Source organism: Microcaecilia unicolor, chromosome 8 (assembly GCF_901765095.1).
Source record: "Microcaecilia unicolor chromosome 8, aMicUni1.1, whole genome shotgun sequence".
Classification (NCBI taxonomy): domain Eukaryota; kingdom Metazoa; phylum Chordata; class Amphibia; order Gymnophiona; family Siphonopidae; genus Microcaecilia; species Microcaecilia unicolor.
The window spans coordinates 64,833,610-64,846,741 of NC_044038.1; the positions used below are offsets into that span (position 1 = coordinate 64,833,610).

A 13,132-nucleotide genomic window follows, 5' to 3' on the forward strand; every position below is an offset into this window, starting at 1 on the left:
CTGTGCCCCCTTGTGAGGTAGGCCGCAAAGCCCACAATTGCCCATACCGTCCTCACATTTCTGCCGCAGAGGCCGCAACGCAGCGCCGCGTGCCCGCGGGGCGGGGAGACTGAATGGTAACCCGGAGACGTGCCGAAGCCGCCCGTGTCCTGTCATTTCCAGGCGTTCCTGCGTCGCCTAGCAACGGGCAGAAACTTTCTGAGCGCGAGCGCACTCGTGGGGCGAGAAGCGGCAGGGGCGCACACACACGCTCCCAGGGAGGATGGCAGAGGCACATTAATCCGCTGCCTCTGCCGCCCCGGCACCGTCTCCAGCAACCCCCGCTGGTCCTGCCAGGACACCCACCATGAGTCTGTCTCTGTCCTTCGCAGAGCTGGTGAACCTAGCCCTGGGCACCCCAGAGCTAGGCTCCGTTAATTTCAATGTCTTGCACATGTTCTTGCACGGCCTTCTGCAGCACTTCAAAATATCGGATGTGAGGAGGGTCATCTCAGCAGATGAAGAAGAGTTATTCAAACCCTCTGCGTCCACCATAGTGTATTCCAAGGCAACTGAGGGGAAACCCGTGGAGAAAACCACCTCTGTCTTCCATCAGATACAAGACAGGGTCTTCACCTTGGAGAAGAAGTTGTCCGTCCTGGACGATCTGCCCTCCTCTGAAAAGTTGCTGGAACAGAGCGTGTCTTTCAGCAAACCTGTGGAGGACATGTGGCAGATGATTCAGCTTCAGAAGAAGGCTGAAATGAATGAAGCTGGAGTTACAAAGGTGAGCTCCTTGTTTCTCTTCTCATTCCTCTTTTTTTAGGGCATTACTTTGGCATGCTGTGACTGGACCCAGAGTTTGTGCTGTTGACATGCTTCTCATCCACATTTGCCTACTGCTGTTTTATAATTTGATAGATCTACTCACTCCTACATGATAAAATACTTTGATATTTTGAAGTCGTGCTGCACTACCACTTGACTCCCTACAGAGCCCTATGGGGACAAAAATGATGGAAGATAGAGAGGCACCAATATGGAACAATCAGTTTGGCTGAACTTTTGATTCTGCCTCCTCAGATGCATGCAGACAGGGAATGCTCATTTGGGAGCCAAGAGAGCGTCTGCCTTTCGCCACATAGTGAACATTCTTTTCATGATATCTGTGCACCTACCATGAAATATGGAATGTAATAGACTAGATAGGAGTTGGTTTCGCTTCTTCGTTTAACCAGGAGAGCTGCTTTTTTGTGCAATGGTATTTCTAGAAGAAATGGAAGTGTGTAGCCTAATGGTAAGGTCAGTGGGCTACAAGATAGGGTTTGAATCCTGCTTCTCCAACTGATGTTTCTTGTATTTGTGGGCAAGTTTCTTGGCTGTGCCTTGGGTATAAATTTTGGGATAGATATTCAAAATGATTAAACAAGACTGGAGAGGCTCCTGCCCAATTAAATCACCTTGACCTGGTGGCACTATTTAGTTAGTGCCTGGGAATCTGGAGGTGGCGCAAGGACTTACCTGGTTAGAGGCAATTTTCAGTCCACTGACAAGGTAAGTGCCCAGATAAGTTAGAACAGCAAAAAGCTTTTCATAGAGAAACTGCTCCTGCAAGTCCATACATGCAATAGGGTAAAACCAGGACTTCGTATTTGCACTGCATTCTTCATTAGACACTTATAATTCCTTCTGCTGCACACCTAATTCCTTGTCAAAAGGACACTGTCAGAGAGAGAAAGAGTGAGTCTGTGAAATAATAATGGTTGATGAGCAAATGCTGACCCACGGGACCTTTTTATCATCCAGCCTTCTCTGCACTGGCAAAGTTTAGATTAGAATAACTATGTTACTGTCCTGCTTGTGCGATGGTTCTGTAGCTGTTCCTGTCATCATAAAAGGCTTAATGTTGCCTGTTCTAGTTTGGGCCTTTGAAGATGATCTACTGGTAAGTAAATTGAATGCATCAGTATGGGGCCTAAAGTGACTGACTGGATTAAAAGTTGGTTAAGTGGAAGGAGACAGAGGGTAGTGGTAAATGGAGCTTGCTCTGAGGAAAGGGATGTTATCAGTGGTGTACTGCAGGGGTTGGTCCTCGGGCCTGCTCTTTTTAACATTTTTGTGAGTAATATTGCGGAAGGACTGACTGGCAAGGTTTGTCTCTGTGCGGATGATACCAAACTCTGTAATAGAGTGGAAATCCCAGAGGGTATGGGATAGCATGAGGAAGGATCTAGCAAAACTTGAAAAGTGGTCCAAAAATTGTCAACTAAGATTTAATGCTAAGAAATGCACTTGGGTCACAAAACCCAAGGGAATGATACAGTATAGGGGGGGAGAAGTGTTTCTGTGTACAAAAGAAGAGCGGGACTTGGGGGGTGATCGTGTCTGAGGAGTAGCCTAGTGGTTAGTGCAGCGGATTTTGATCCTTGAGAACTGGGTACGATTGCCACTGTAGCTCCTTGTGACATTGGGCAAGCCACTTAACCGTCCATTGCCCCAGGTACAAATAAGTACCTGTATGTACTGTGCAAACCGCTTTGAATGTAGTTGCAAAAAACCACAGAAAGGCAGTATATGAAGTCCCAATTCCTTTTGTCCTTTCCCTTAAGGTGGCCAAACAGGTAGAAAAGGTGAAGGTCAAAGCCAGAAGTATGTTTGGGTGCATAAGGAGAGGGATGACCAGCTGGAAAAAAGAGGTGATAGAGCTCTTGTATAAGTCTCTGGTGAGGCCCCATTTAGAATACTGTGTGCAGTTTTTGAGACCACACCTACGGAAAGACGTGAACAGGATGGAGTTGGTCCAGAGGGCGGCTACAGAATTGGTCATCAGTCTCTGTCATAAATCGTATAGGGACAGGCTCATGAACCTCAACATGTATACGCTGGGAGAGAGCCGATATGATAGAGACGTTTAAATACCTCAGGGCAGTGGCGTACCGGGGAGGGATGCTGTGCCGGGGTAGGTGTTGTGCTGCACCTGGGGGGGGGCTTCTGCTCCCGGGGGACAGGACAGATGACACTGCACCTGGGGGGGGGGGGGGGTGCGCAGCGGCGATCCGCCCTGGATGGCAGCCGACCAAGGAACTCCACTGCCTCAGGGGCATAAATATACAGGAGGTGATCCTTTTTCAAATGAAAAAAACCTCGGAATGAAAGGGCATAGGATGAAATTAAGAGGAAATAGGCTAAGAAAATACTCCTTCACGGAAAGGGTGGCAGATGTGTGGAATAGCCTCCCAGAGGAGGTCATGGAGACGAAGACTGTGTTAGAATAGTATTTAAGAAAGCATGGGACAGACAAGTGGGATCTCTTAGGAAAAGGAGGAGCTAGTGGTTACTGAGGATGGGCAGACTGGATGGGCCATTTGGCCCTTATCTGCCGTCATGTTTCTATGTTTCTATCTAGCGAGGATAGCTGTGGAGCTGCAGCTCCCTGGTTTCCCAGTTCGCATTTGGCTGCCTCCTCTTCTCAGTATGGGCCAGTGATCTGTGCTCCCTCCTCTAGAGGGCCAATGTATTAAGCAGTGCATTAGAACTGTGCAAAGAGCTTCAACATAGGCTCCTAACCACACGCTAAAAAAGTTTTACTACAGAGGCAGTAACAAATGATATGCAAATAATCTGTGTGCAAAAGACACATGTGCAATAGCAAGAAGGTGTGCTGTGATGCTCCGCTAACATGCGCATAGTTTACAGCTTTGGGCATTAGTAACAGAAATATCAATAGCATAGATTATAACAAGACCAGACTGAGTACTGTATGCACATGGAAAATAACATTTATGCGCATATCAGATTGTTTGGCCCCTCATGATTATATATGTATATAGGGTTGTGCAGATGGCAAACATTTTTTTTCTGTGCACAATATTTTTATTGTATGATATGAATGTTGTTCCTTTAGTTCATAAGCCATTATCAATGAAGTAGTGATGTTAATTGGACACTAATTAGGACTAACGCACGGATCTGCCTATGCACTATTCTATAACACTGTGCACCTAAATTGTCTCACATGCAACTCGAAAGGGGGCATGGCAGGTTCAGGGGCCTTATGAAAATGTAAGCGCAGTTTTATAGAATAGGGTCATTACATGCCAGCTGCCATTGGTTGCACAGCAGAATTTATAATCAGGTTTCAGCAAGCGTAAGTCCTCACACCCAAAGCTGAGCATGGGAATCCATGCTAAGTGCCATTCTATAAAGGTTGCTTATAGAACTGGCATGGATCTTTCTGGTGCCTATCTGGGCGCCATTTATAGAATCCCTCTCCCCTCTAAATTTCTCTCTAGTGATGATTTTATGCCACCTGCAACTTTTTCCCCCTTGTTTTACTTCTTCTACACCTCCTCTATTTTGAGGCACCTATTAGTATGCACTTGCTTTACAGCCACAAATATCACTAGAGATCATGAGACATTTGGAATATATTATCATGATAACATGAGAGAACATAAGATGTAACATTGTCATACTGGGACAACCAAAGGTCCACAGCCAGTACCCTGTTTCCAACAGTGGCCAATCCAGGTCACAAGTACCTGGCAATATCCCAGAACAGTAAAACAGATTTTATGCTCTTATCCTAGAAATAAGCAGTGGATTTTCCGCAAGTCCAGTTTAATAATGGCTTATGACTTTTCTTTAGGAAATTATCCAACCCTTTTTAAACCCTCCTAAGCTAACTGTTTTTACCACATTCCCTGGCACGAATATCCAGAGTTTAATTACACAGTGAAGTGAAGAAATATTTTCTCTGGTTTGTTTTAAATTTACTACTTAGTAGCTTCATTGCGTGCCCCCCTAGTCCTAGTATTTTTGGAAAGAGAAAACAAGTGAGTCATGTCTACCCATTTGTACTCCACTCAGTATTTATATACCTCTTATCATATCTCCCCCTCAGCCATCTCTCTCCAAGCTGAAAAGCCTAGCCACTCTAGCCTTTCCTCATAGGAATGTCGTCTCATGCCCTTTATCATTTCTTCGCGTTTCTCTGTAACTTTCTAATTGCCACTACATCTTTTGTTGAGATGTGTTGACCAGACTTGCACACAGTATTCAAGGTTGCGGTTGCACCACTGGAGTGATACAAAGGGGTTTATAACAATTCTCATTTTTGTTTTCAATTCCTTTCCTCCTAATAATTCCTAACATTCTATATGCTTTCGTAGCCACTGCGTGCACATTGAGTAGAGGATTTCATGTGTATCGTTAATGGTGACATCTAGATCTTTTCCTGGAACAACATTCATATCAATACCAAGAAAAAAATATTAACGTTGCGCCATTTGCACAACCCTATATAAATGCATAATCCCAAGAGATGAAACCCTCTCCAAGACCCACCGGTATAAGATTCCCACCCCCCTCCCTCCAGGCCTACCATACTGCCTTAGTGGTCTAGTGGCACATAGGGTAGAGTGATCCCCATCATTCCTGCCTATTGCCATCGCCATAGTAAAAATGGCTGCCGTGACTTCCAGTGATAGTATTGTGAGAGGGTGTGGCAGCCATTTTTACTACTGAGACGGCATGGGCAGGAGTGAGTGGGGATTGCTCCTGTGCCAAAGTGTCACTAAACCACCAGGGCAGTACAGTAGGCCTGGGAGGCATTCTGGTGGGTTCCAGAAGGGGGATTCATCTGTTTGGGGAGGGGGGAGGGTGTAAGTAAGTGGCTGTGCTTGTTTGGAGGGAGAGAGGGAGGGAGTTAATAAGTGGGAGCTCTGCCGGTTCTGGGTGATGGAGAGGCAGAGAAGGATGAGGGACACCTTGGGGAGGGAGGGAGGGAAGGGGAGAATGCCGACATCATGAGGGAGAGAGGGAAGAAAGAATGGAAGAAGAGGAATGCTGGAATGTAAACCCTTGGTTTATATTTGAGTTTACATTTTCCCGTAAAAAAAGGGGGGGGGGGGGGAGGGATATGTTATCTTAGTTTATATTCAGATGGGTTAATTTTCTAGTATATACAGTACCTCTGTTGTCCAGCCCCAATTGTTAGCACCTTGCTCCTGCTCTCAGAATTTTAAACCGCTCATTGAGAAATTGGGCTCAGTGTGTTGTACAAATACAACAAACAAAGAAGATATAAAATAAAGTAACCAAAAACGAAGGGGTCTTGCAGCACAGTTAAGGTCGCTGGTGTGGGACTATCCGCTGATATCAGAGGTGCTTAACCGGATAATGCCGCTGAATATCATACACTAATGTCCACATGCTAATCTTAAGTAAAATTATACAAGGCAGCTTGCAGTAGCTATGAAGTACTGACTTTCCTAAACGAGAACAGATCTTTTGTAAGCCTAATATCAAATGGAAGAGGAATTTCACAAAGCTGACCCACACAGGGGAGTAAGTTCATTACTGCCATGATATGTACAAAATGTATCCATTTGGAGATAGTGCTCCCATGAGAAGACCCCTTCTTACTAGTATCATCTAGCCAAATCCAGGTTGGACTTTCCAATAAAAGTTTTGAGAATGACAAGTTCATATTCAGAGGGCCCTGGTCTCTTGTGGCAGATTTCTCATGATTCTGTGGCACAATTACATAAATGTGAATGCATCAGAATATTAAATAATGTTAATTTGTATTTGCTTTATAAAAAATAAAGCTGTTTTCTGACATCTCTTGTATGTCTGGTTAATATATTCTTTTGAGGGGGTTTGTTAGGAATCTAGTGATTAGTGCTAGGAAGAGAGAAGGGGAATAGAGAATGAGGGAATATGGGGAATGAAGAGGGAAAGGAGACTTACGAGAGATGGCAAAAAAATGTCATCAAGAAGAGGGAGAAAGGGACAGAGGAAGATAGGGATGGATGCACAGAAAAAGGGGAACAGAAAAAAAAGAAAATTTCACTAGGGGAAGGAACGGAACGAGGGGAGAAGAAATGGGGGATATCATGGAACAGGAAGGAGTGAAAATCACTCTTATACACCTAGTCCTAATACTAGGAGAAGCTGCAGGAGATGGAAAGGACAGGGAAGCAAAAAGAGTGTGTGTGTGGTGGGGTGGGGGGGGTCAAAAGAGTAAAAGTGTTGCAGAAGGCATGGGGGAATCAAGGCGAGTGAGGGCTGCAGAAGGCATGGAGGAATCACGTAGAGAGCTGCAGGGGATGTGTGGGGAGAGACGCAAGGTGAGTGAGAGGTTGCAGAGGCATAGGAGGGGAAGGAGAGAGAGAGAGAGAGGGGACTTCAGGGGCTGGAAAGTTGGGGTGAGAGGGCTACAAGGGAAAGTGGCAGGGGGATTAATAGGGGGAAATAAACTTAGCAATTAAGAAAACACCACCTCAGGCAAAGAATAGATACTTCTGCTGATAAAGCAATAGAAGTTCTGAATTTGCGTTTTTGTTTTTCACGCTAAATTTATTGTGTGCAGTCCTCATTGGTGCTCACAGCTTTATCAATAAAATCCAAATTTTGATGCAGCCCAGAAGACTGGGAAATGTTTATTTCCAAACCACAAAATATTTTCTTTTCCACAATTTTTTTCTGGGACTTCCACAAGAAATAGCAAAGCATTTTTGAAGTTACAAGAGATTTCAGAAACACAGGATCACACATCCTATGTTCCCCCTTGCATGGTTCGAGGTCACAAATGTTGAGAGCTCTTCCCGGTTTGCCCCAGTGAAGGACATAGTGGATTGTCTACAGGCCATCAGCTATCCTCAAAATGACTGAAGTTTTCTACATAAGAACATATTCAATCATCTTTTTTTTGCTTTGCAGGTCTTCCCTCAACACAATGGAGTGTTTTTCTCTGCTTAACTCCCATTCACTTACAGAGGGATGTAGGGGGAGAAGTAGCCTAATGGTTAGTGCAGTGAGATGCTGATCCTGGAGAACTGGGTTCAATTCCAGCTGCAGCTCCTTGTGACCCCTGGGCAAGTCACAAGCCCTCCATTGCCCCTGGGCAAGTCACAATCCCCCATTGCCCCAGGTATAAAAAGTTAGATTGTGAGCCTACTAGGGGACAGAGAAAGTACCTGCATATAATATGTACAGCATTGCATACACCCAGTAGCACTATAGAAATAATTAGTAGTAGTAGAGTCTGCCAACCTTGGTTTAGGTACAGGCAGTCTTTTCACAAATATTTTTCTGCAGACCCCTTTCCCTGTTTTGTTTTTATTTTATTTCCCTATCAGATCTGTGCTGTCTTACATTCTTGTATAGCTCTTTGTCTGAGTAAGGTGAGTACGTCTGAGTTGATATGATGAGGTTTCAGAGATCCTGTTTATATAAGGCAGACAGCAATATCTCATTGTTCTTTTATCCTCAATGTGTATTTAATAACCTGGTTGATTTCTTATTATTTTAATGTTACTGTTATGCTGCACTTTGATGAGTCCCTGTATTGTTTTATGAAATTTTTGTAGCAGCTGCTTGTGGTAGGGTGAGGGTACCCCCATAGCAGGGGCAATATCTGTACAAGGTGCATCTGTTGTATATGTCCCCTCTGTCCCCTCAGTGTGGATGCCAGAGCAAGGAAGTTTAATAAGACAGGAGATGGCATGAGCCTATATGGCCCCTTATGTAGACTGAAGCTTGCCGCCATATTGAGTGACCCAAAGCATTTGCAGATGCTATTGAAAAACAATAGCAAACTTGTGAGGTTTATATTGTTTTATTAAACCTTCTTGGTTTTGCATTCTTTCTATTAGGAGGAGAGTTGGGGGGAGGTTTGGGGAGTTTTCAATTGATTTGATTTGGGTACACTTATATGGTGGCTGCTGGTAGAAACTTGCTTCAACATTTTGATTTCATGCCATCTCCTATGTTGTTAAACCTTCTTGTGCCAGAGTAAGGCATGAAATGCACTGAAAGCACCAGAATAAGGTTTTGCATAAACCAAGAGAGGCTATTGGAGCCCCAGAATGAGGCGTGAAGTTACCTGAGACAGCTATTGGAGCACCAGAATGAGGCTTGGAATACACAGAGAGGCAGCCGGAGGGCTCATGGTTGGAAGATCTCACTGTTGCAGGCCCTGTCATAGGGTCCCCAAAAGGATAGACACAAAATGTACAGGTTCTGATTGATGGGAAAGGGAAATGGGGCTTGATATACTTCCTTTCTGTGATTTTTGCAACCACATTCAAAGTGGTTTACTAGTAATATATAGGTACTTATTTGTACTTGGAGTAATGGAGGGTTAAGTGACTTGCCCAAGGACCTGCAGTGGGAATGAGCCCAGTTCCCCCAGGATTAAGGTCTGCTGCACTAACCACTAGGCTACTTCTCCACTGGGAAGGAGGGGGGAGGGAAGAGGGAAAATGCCCCAAGTTATTATCAGAATGATATCCAAAACTCCAAAAACATTCCAAACTTATGCAACAAAAGCATGTGTGCACCTATTATGTCCGATTTACCCAAAATAAAATATGTGCAGGGAAGAAAAATAAGACAAGAACAATGCAAAGTCTCAAATGTTCTTGTTTCCAGCTCCTGGGTCTTCAGCAGTCTCCTTCTTTTGGAATTCTTTTTGGGGCCCTGTAAAATACATGCACAGGAAACAGTCGTTCAAAACCTTCCAAGTTCATTAATCAGCACTTAATGTATGTACGGGAAGTGTCAGTGCATCTGGACTTCTATATCCAAAGCAGCACTATCAGGCTTATTTTCGAAAGAGAAGGGCGCCCATCTTCCAACACAAATCAGGAGATGGGCGTCCTTCTCTCAGGGTCGCCCAAAATTGGCATAATCGAAAGCTGATTTTGGGAGTCCTCAACTGCTTTCCTTCGCGGGGACGACCAAAGTTCACAGGGGCGTGTCGGCACTGTAGCGAAGGCGGGACCGGGGCGTGATTAAGAGATGGGCGTCCTCAGCCGATAATGGAAAAAAGAAGGGCATCCCTGACGAGCACTTGGCTGACTTTACTTGGTCTATTTTTCTTGCAACCAGCCTCAAAAAGGTGCCCGAACTGACCAGATGACCACCGGAGGGAATCGGGGATGACCTCCCCTTACCCCCACAGTGGTCACCAACCCTCTCCCACCCCTAAAAAAAAACTTAAATGTTTTTTGACAGCCTCTATGCCAGCCTCAAATGTTATACCCAGCTCCATGACAGCAGTATGCTGGTCCCTGAAGCAGTTTTAGTGGGTGTAGTGCACCTTCAGCCAGGCAGACCCAGGCCCATCCCCCCCTACCTGTTACACTTGTGGTGGTAAATGTGAGCCTTCCAAAACCCACCCGAAACCCACTGTACCCACATCTAGGTGCCCCCCTTCACCCCTTAGAGCTACGGTTGTGGTGTACAATTGTGGGGAGTGGGTTTTGGGGGGCTCAGCACCCAAGGTTAAGGGAGCTATGCACCTGGGAGCATTTGTGAAGTCCACTGCAGTGCCCCCTAGGGTGCCCAGTTGGTGTCCTGGCATGTCAGGGGGACCAGTGCACTACGAATTCTGGCTCCTCCCATGACCAAAGGGCTTGGATTTGGTCATTTTTGAGATGGGCGCCCTCGGTTCCATTATGGCCGAAAACCGGGAATGACCATCTCTAAGGTCAACCATCTCAACATTTAGGTTGACCATCTCTGAGGTCAACCTAAATGCTGAGATTTGGGCGTCCCCAACCGTATTATCAAAACGAAAGATGGATGCCCATCCTGTTTCGATAATATGGGTTTCCCCGCCCCTTCGTGGGGTCGTCCTGCGAGGACGCCCTCATGAAAACTTGGGCGCCCCCGTTCGATTATGCCCCTCCAAGTCACACTGTTTAAACAAGTACCTTTTGGGGAACGAGACAATGGAAAAATGCAAAAATTTAATATTGTATCGATGAATTATATGTTTTTATGAATACCCTGCAATTGTAAAATGTTTGTGGTTTCCCAATTAAGCATTGGTTAGTGCAGGAGCCCTTACCGCCTAGCAAATAGGTATCGATAAGGGCTCCCACACTAATGCAATGCGCTAATTGGGAAATTAGTGTGTAGCTATTAATGGGGGAATAGGAAATGCGGCCATTTTACAGGTGTGCTAAAGTGGCTTCAGTGTGCATGAAACCCACACTCCAGTTATAGGGCAGCCTACTTTTAGCGCAGCTTAGTAAAAGGGCCCTTTTGTTTGTTGGTTTAATGTGAGGATGGATTTCTGTTTGTTTTTTTGTTTTGCTGTGTAATTTGAATCCCTCAATAAAGAAAAAATACAAAAAATGTTATCTTCATCTTCCTCACTTTCTACTTATGATGCATGGTTTATAGTCCCTAACAGTTCAGGTTGGACTTTCAAGGGTGAGAAATGCACTTGCTAGGACCCCCAAAGTACCGCAGATATACTGCAGACCCTGGTACACAAGCTTCTGCAGCACTTGTGTAAATTCCTCTGTCCCCCCACCCTATCCAATTGAATGTTCCACACACTCACACAGTTAGGGAGAGAAGAATTGAAGGCTACGCATTGATGAGAAAATAATGCTTTTATTTACTTACCAAGCTAGAAAAACAGACTACAATGCTTTTCTCATGGGAGAATTACAGAAGAGCTGCACACCGGTGCTATCTCTGAGTACTTCTCCAAATAAGTCCAGCTGACTATCATGTTTATATTCTTTTTTTTCATCATACAGCTCAAACAGTTTGTTAGCATTAGCTTTGACCATAAAGTTGCCAAACTTAAAGCCCACCTCTTTACCACTGCTTTTGACTCCTAACCACTTCTCACCTGTCCTGTCCTTACCTCACCTATTATTCCCTTACCCTTAATTGTTCTGTCTGTTTACCTGTCTATCTAGATTGTAAGCTGTTTGAGCAGGGACTGTCTTTTGTGTTTGGTGTACAGCGCTGTATATGCCTTGTAGTGCTATAGAAATGATAAATAGTAGTAGTTTCGACCACTGATCAAGATTATTAGAAAGGTCTAAAGGAACATCATACTGATTAGCATGTTCCACTTGCTACATCAGGTTCCATTTCGCCTGCAACCATTTATCTATGTTTCCAGACATGTAAACTGCAAAAAGCCCTTAACCACATTCTTCAGTAAACACCTTCCATGGAAAATTGCTTCATGTTCCTCTTTCTGCAAGCCTGTCAGCAAGAGCTCATGAGCCTCTGGGTCACACAGAGGGTATGATTTTTAGGTTTGGCTGTCAGTTTCAAGCCTCTTGACCTGTTTTTGGAAGGGCCTAGATAGGTCCATTATTTACACTAGCTAGAAATTCACATTCTTCCATTCTCTTTACCTTTTATGATCACCTACCAATAGGGGCACACTGACAGTGATCTGGGCCCCCGGGTAAAAGGGGTCATGGGTCCCAACCACCTATGAAAAGTGATTTAATTAGATAGAAGTTAGAGCACAGTGAGCCCCCTACTATTATGTATCCTTGGACACTTTCCTGTTGTGACAATGGTCAGTTTGACCCTGACTACCAAACCTGTCCATTGTTAGGCCAAGCTAGTCTAAGCAGCTCCTCTCCTTAGGTTGAGGCCTAGCTGGCCATGCAGAGGAGATGCAGCTTCCCTTTGGGCTGCCTCTAAGGCCCTTGGTCTCCAGCAGTGTCTCTGCCCAGATCTGACAGAAAAGCCCTCTAGACCCAGGATAAGCAGAATCTTTTAGGCTTAGATTAATTTAGACATAAAAACATCAAAGTGGTTTAAAGAGTTAATTACGTACATACTAAAGGGGCAGAAGCATGTATTAAAACCAAAGGGAAATAACAAAAGGCCAATCACAATAGGTAAATAAAATGCTTAGCACCACAAACAGCTATGTGCAATATTTATTTATTTATTTGGATTTATTAACTGCCTTTATGAAGAAATTCACCCAAGGCGGTGTACAGCAAGTACAGTTTAACATAAAACTTACAATTTTGTTAACAGCATAACAATAGTAAAATAACCAAGAATAAAACATAAATACAATAAATGAGGTAAACTTGAAAACAGTAAATTGAAACCTAATAATAGAACTACCATGAAACAGTATCAAAAATATACACATTTAAAAGCACTGGAATTCAAATACCAGAGATACAATACAATGTTAGTATAATACTACTGATACACCTAATAAGCATGCATTAGAACATTCAACTAACATAGATATGATGCTAAAGATTTTCTACAGTATGGCTTACCATATAGCTGAGGGACCAAGAACAGATATATGATAGGAACAAGATGCGTGGTACAGAGTCAGTTGGGATAATTT

The 13,132-nt window shown here is 44.2% G+C and overlaps 1 protein-coding gene across 2 annotated transcripts in view; it reads left to right on the top strand.

Annotated features, from left to right (window-relative positions):
- Positions 1 to 246: 246 nt before the first annotated feature.
- The window catches only part of C8H16orf96 (chromosome 8 C16orf96 homolog), a 149,252-nt gene continuing 136,366 nt past the window's right edge, over positions 247 to 13,132 (top strand). For both annotated transcript variants that reach the window (XM_030212366.1, XM_030212368.1), the window contains exon 1: positions 247 to 766. In XM_030212366.1, coding sequence (XP_030068226.1) covers positions 347 to 766 — 420 coding nt within the window. In that variant the 5' untranslated portion in view covers positions 247 to 346. The remainder of the gene's footprint in view (positions 767 to 13,132) is intronic.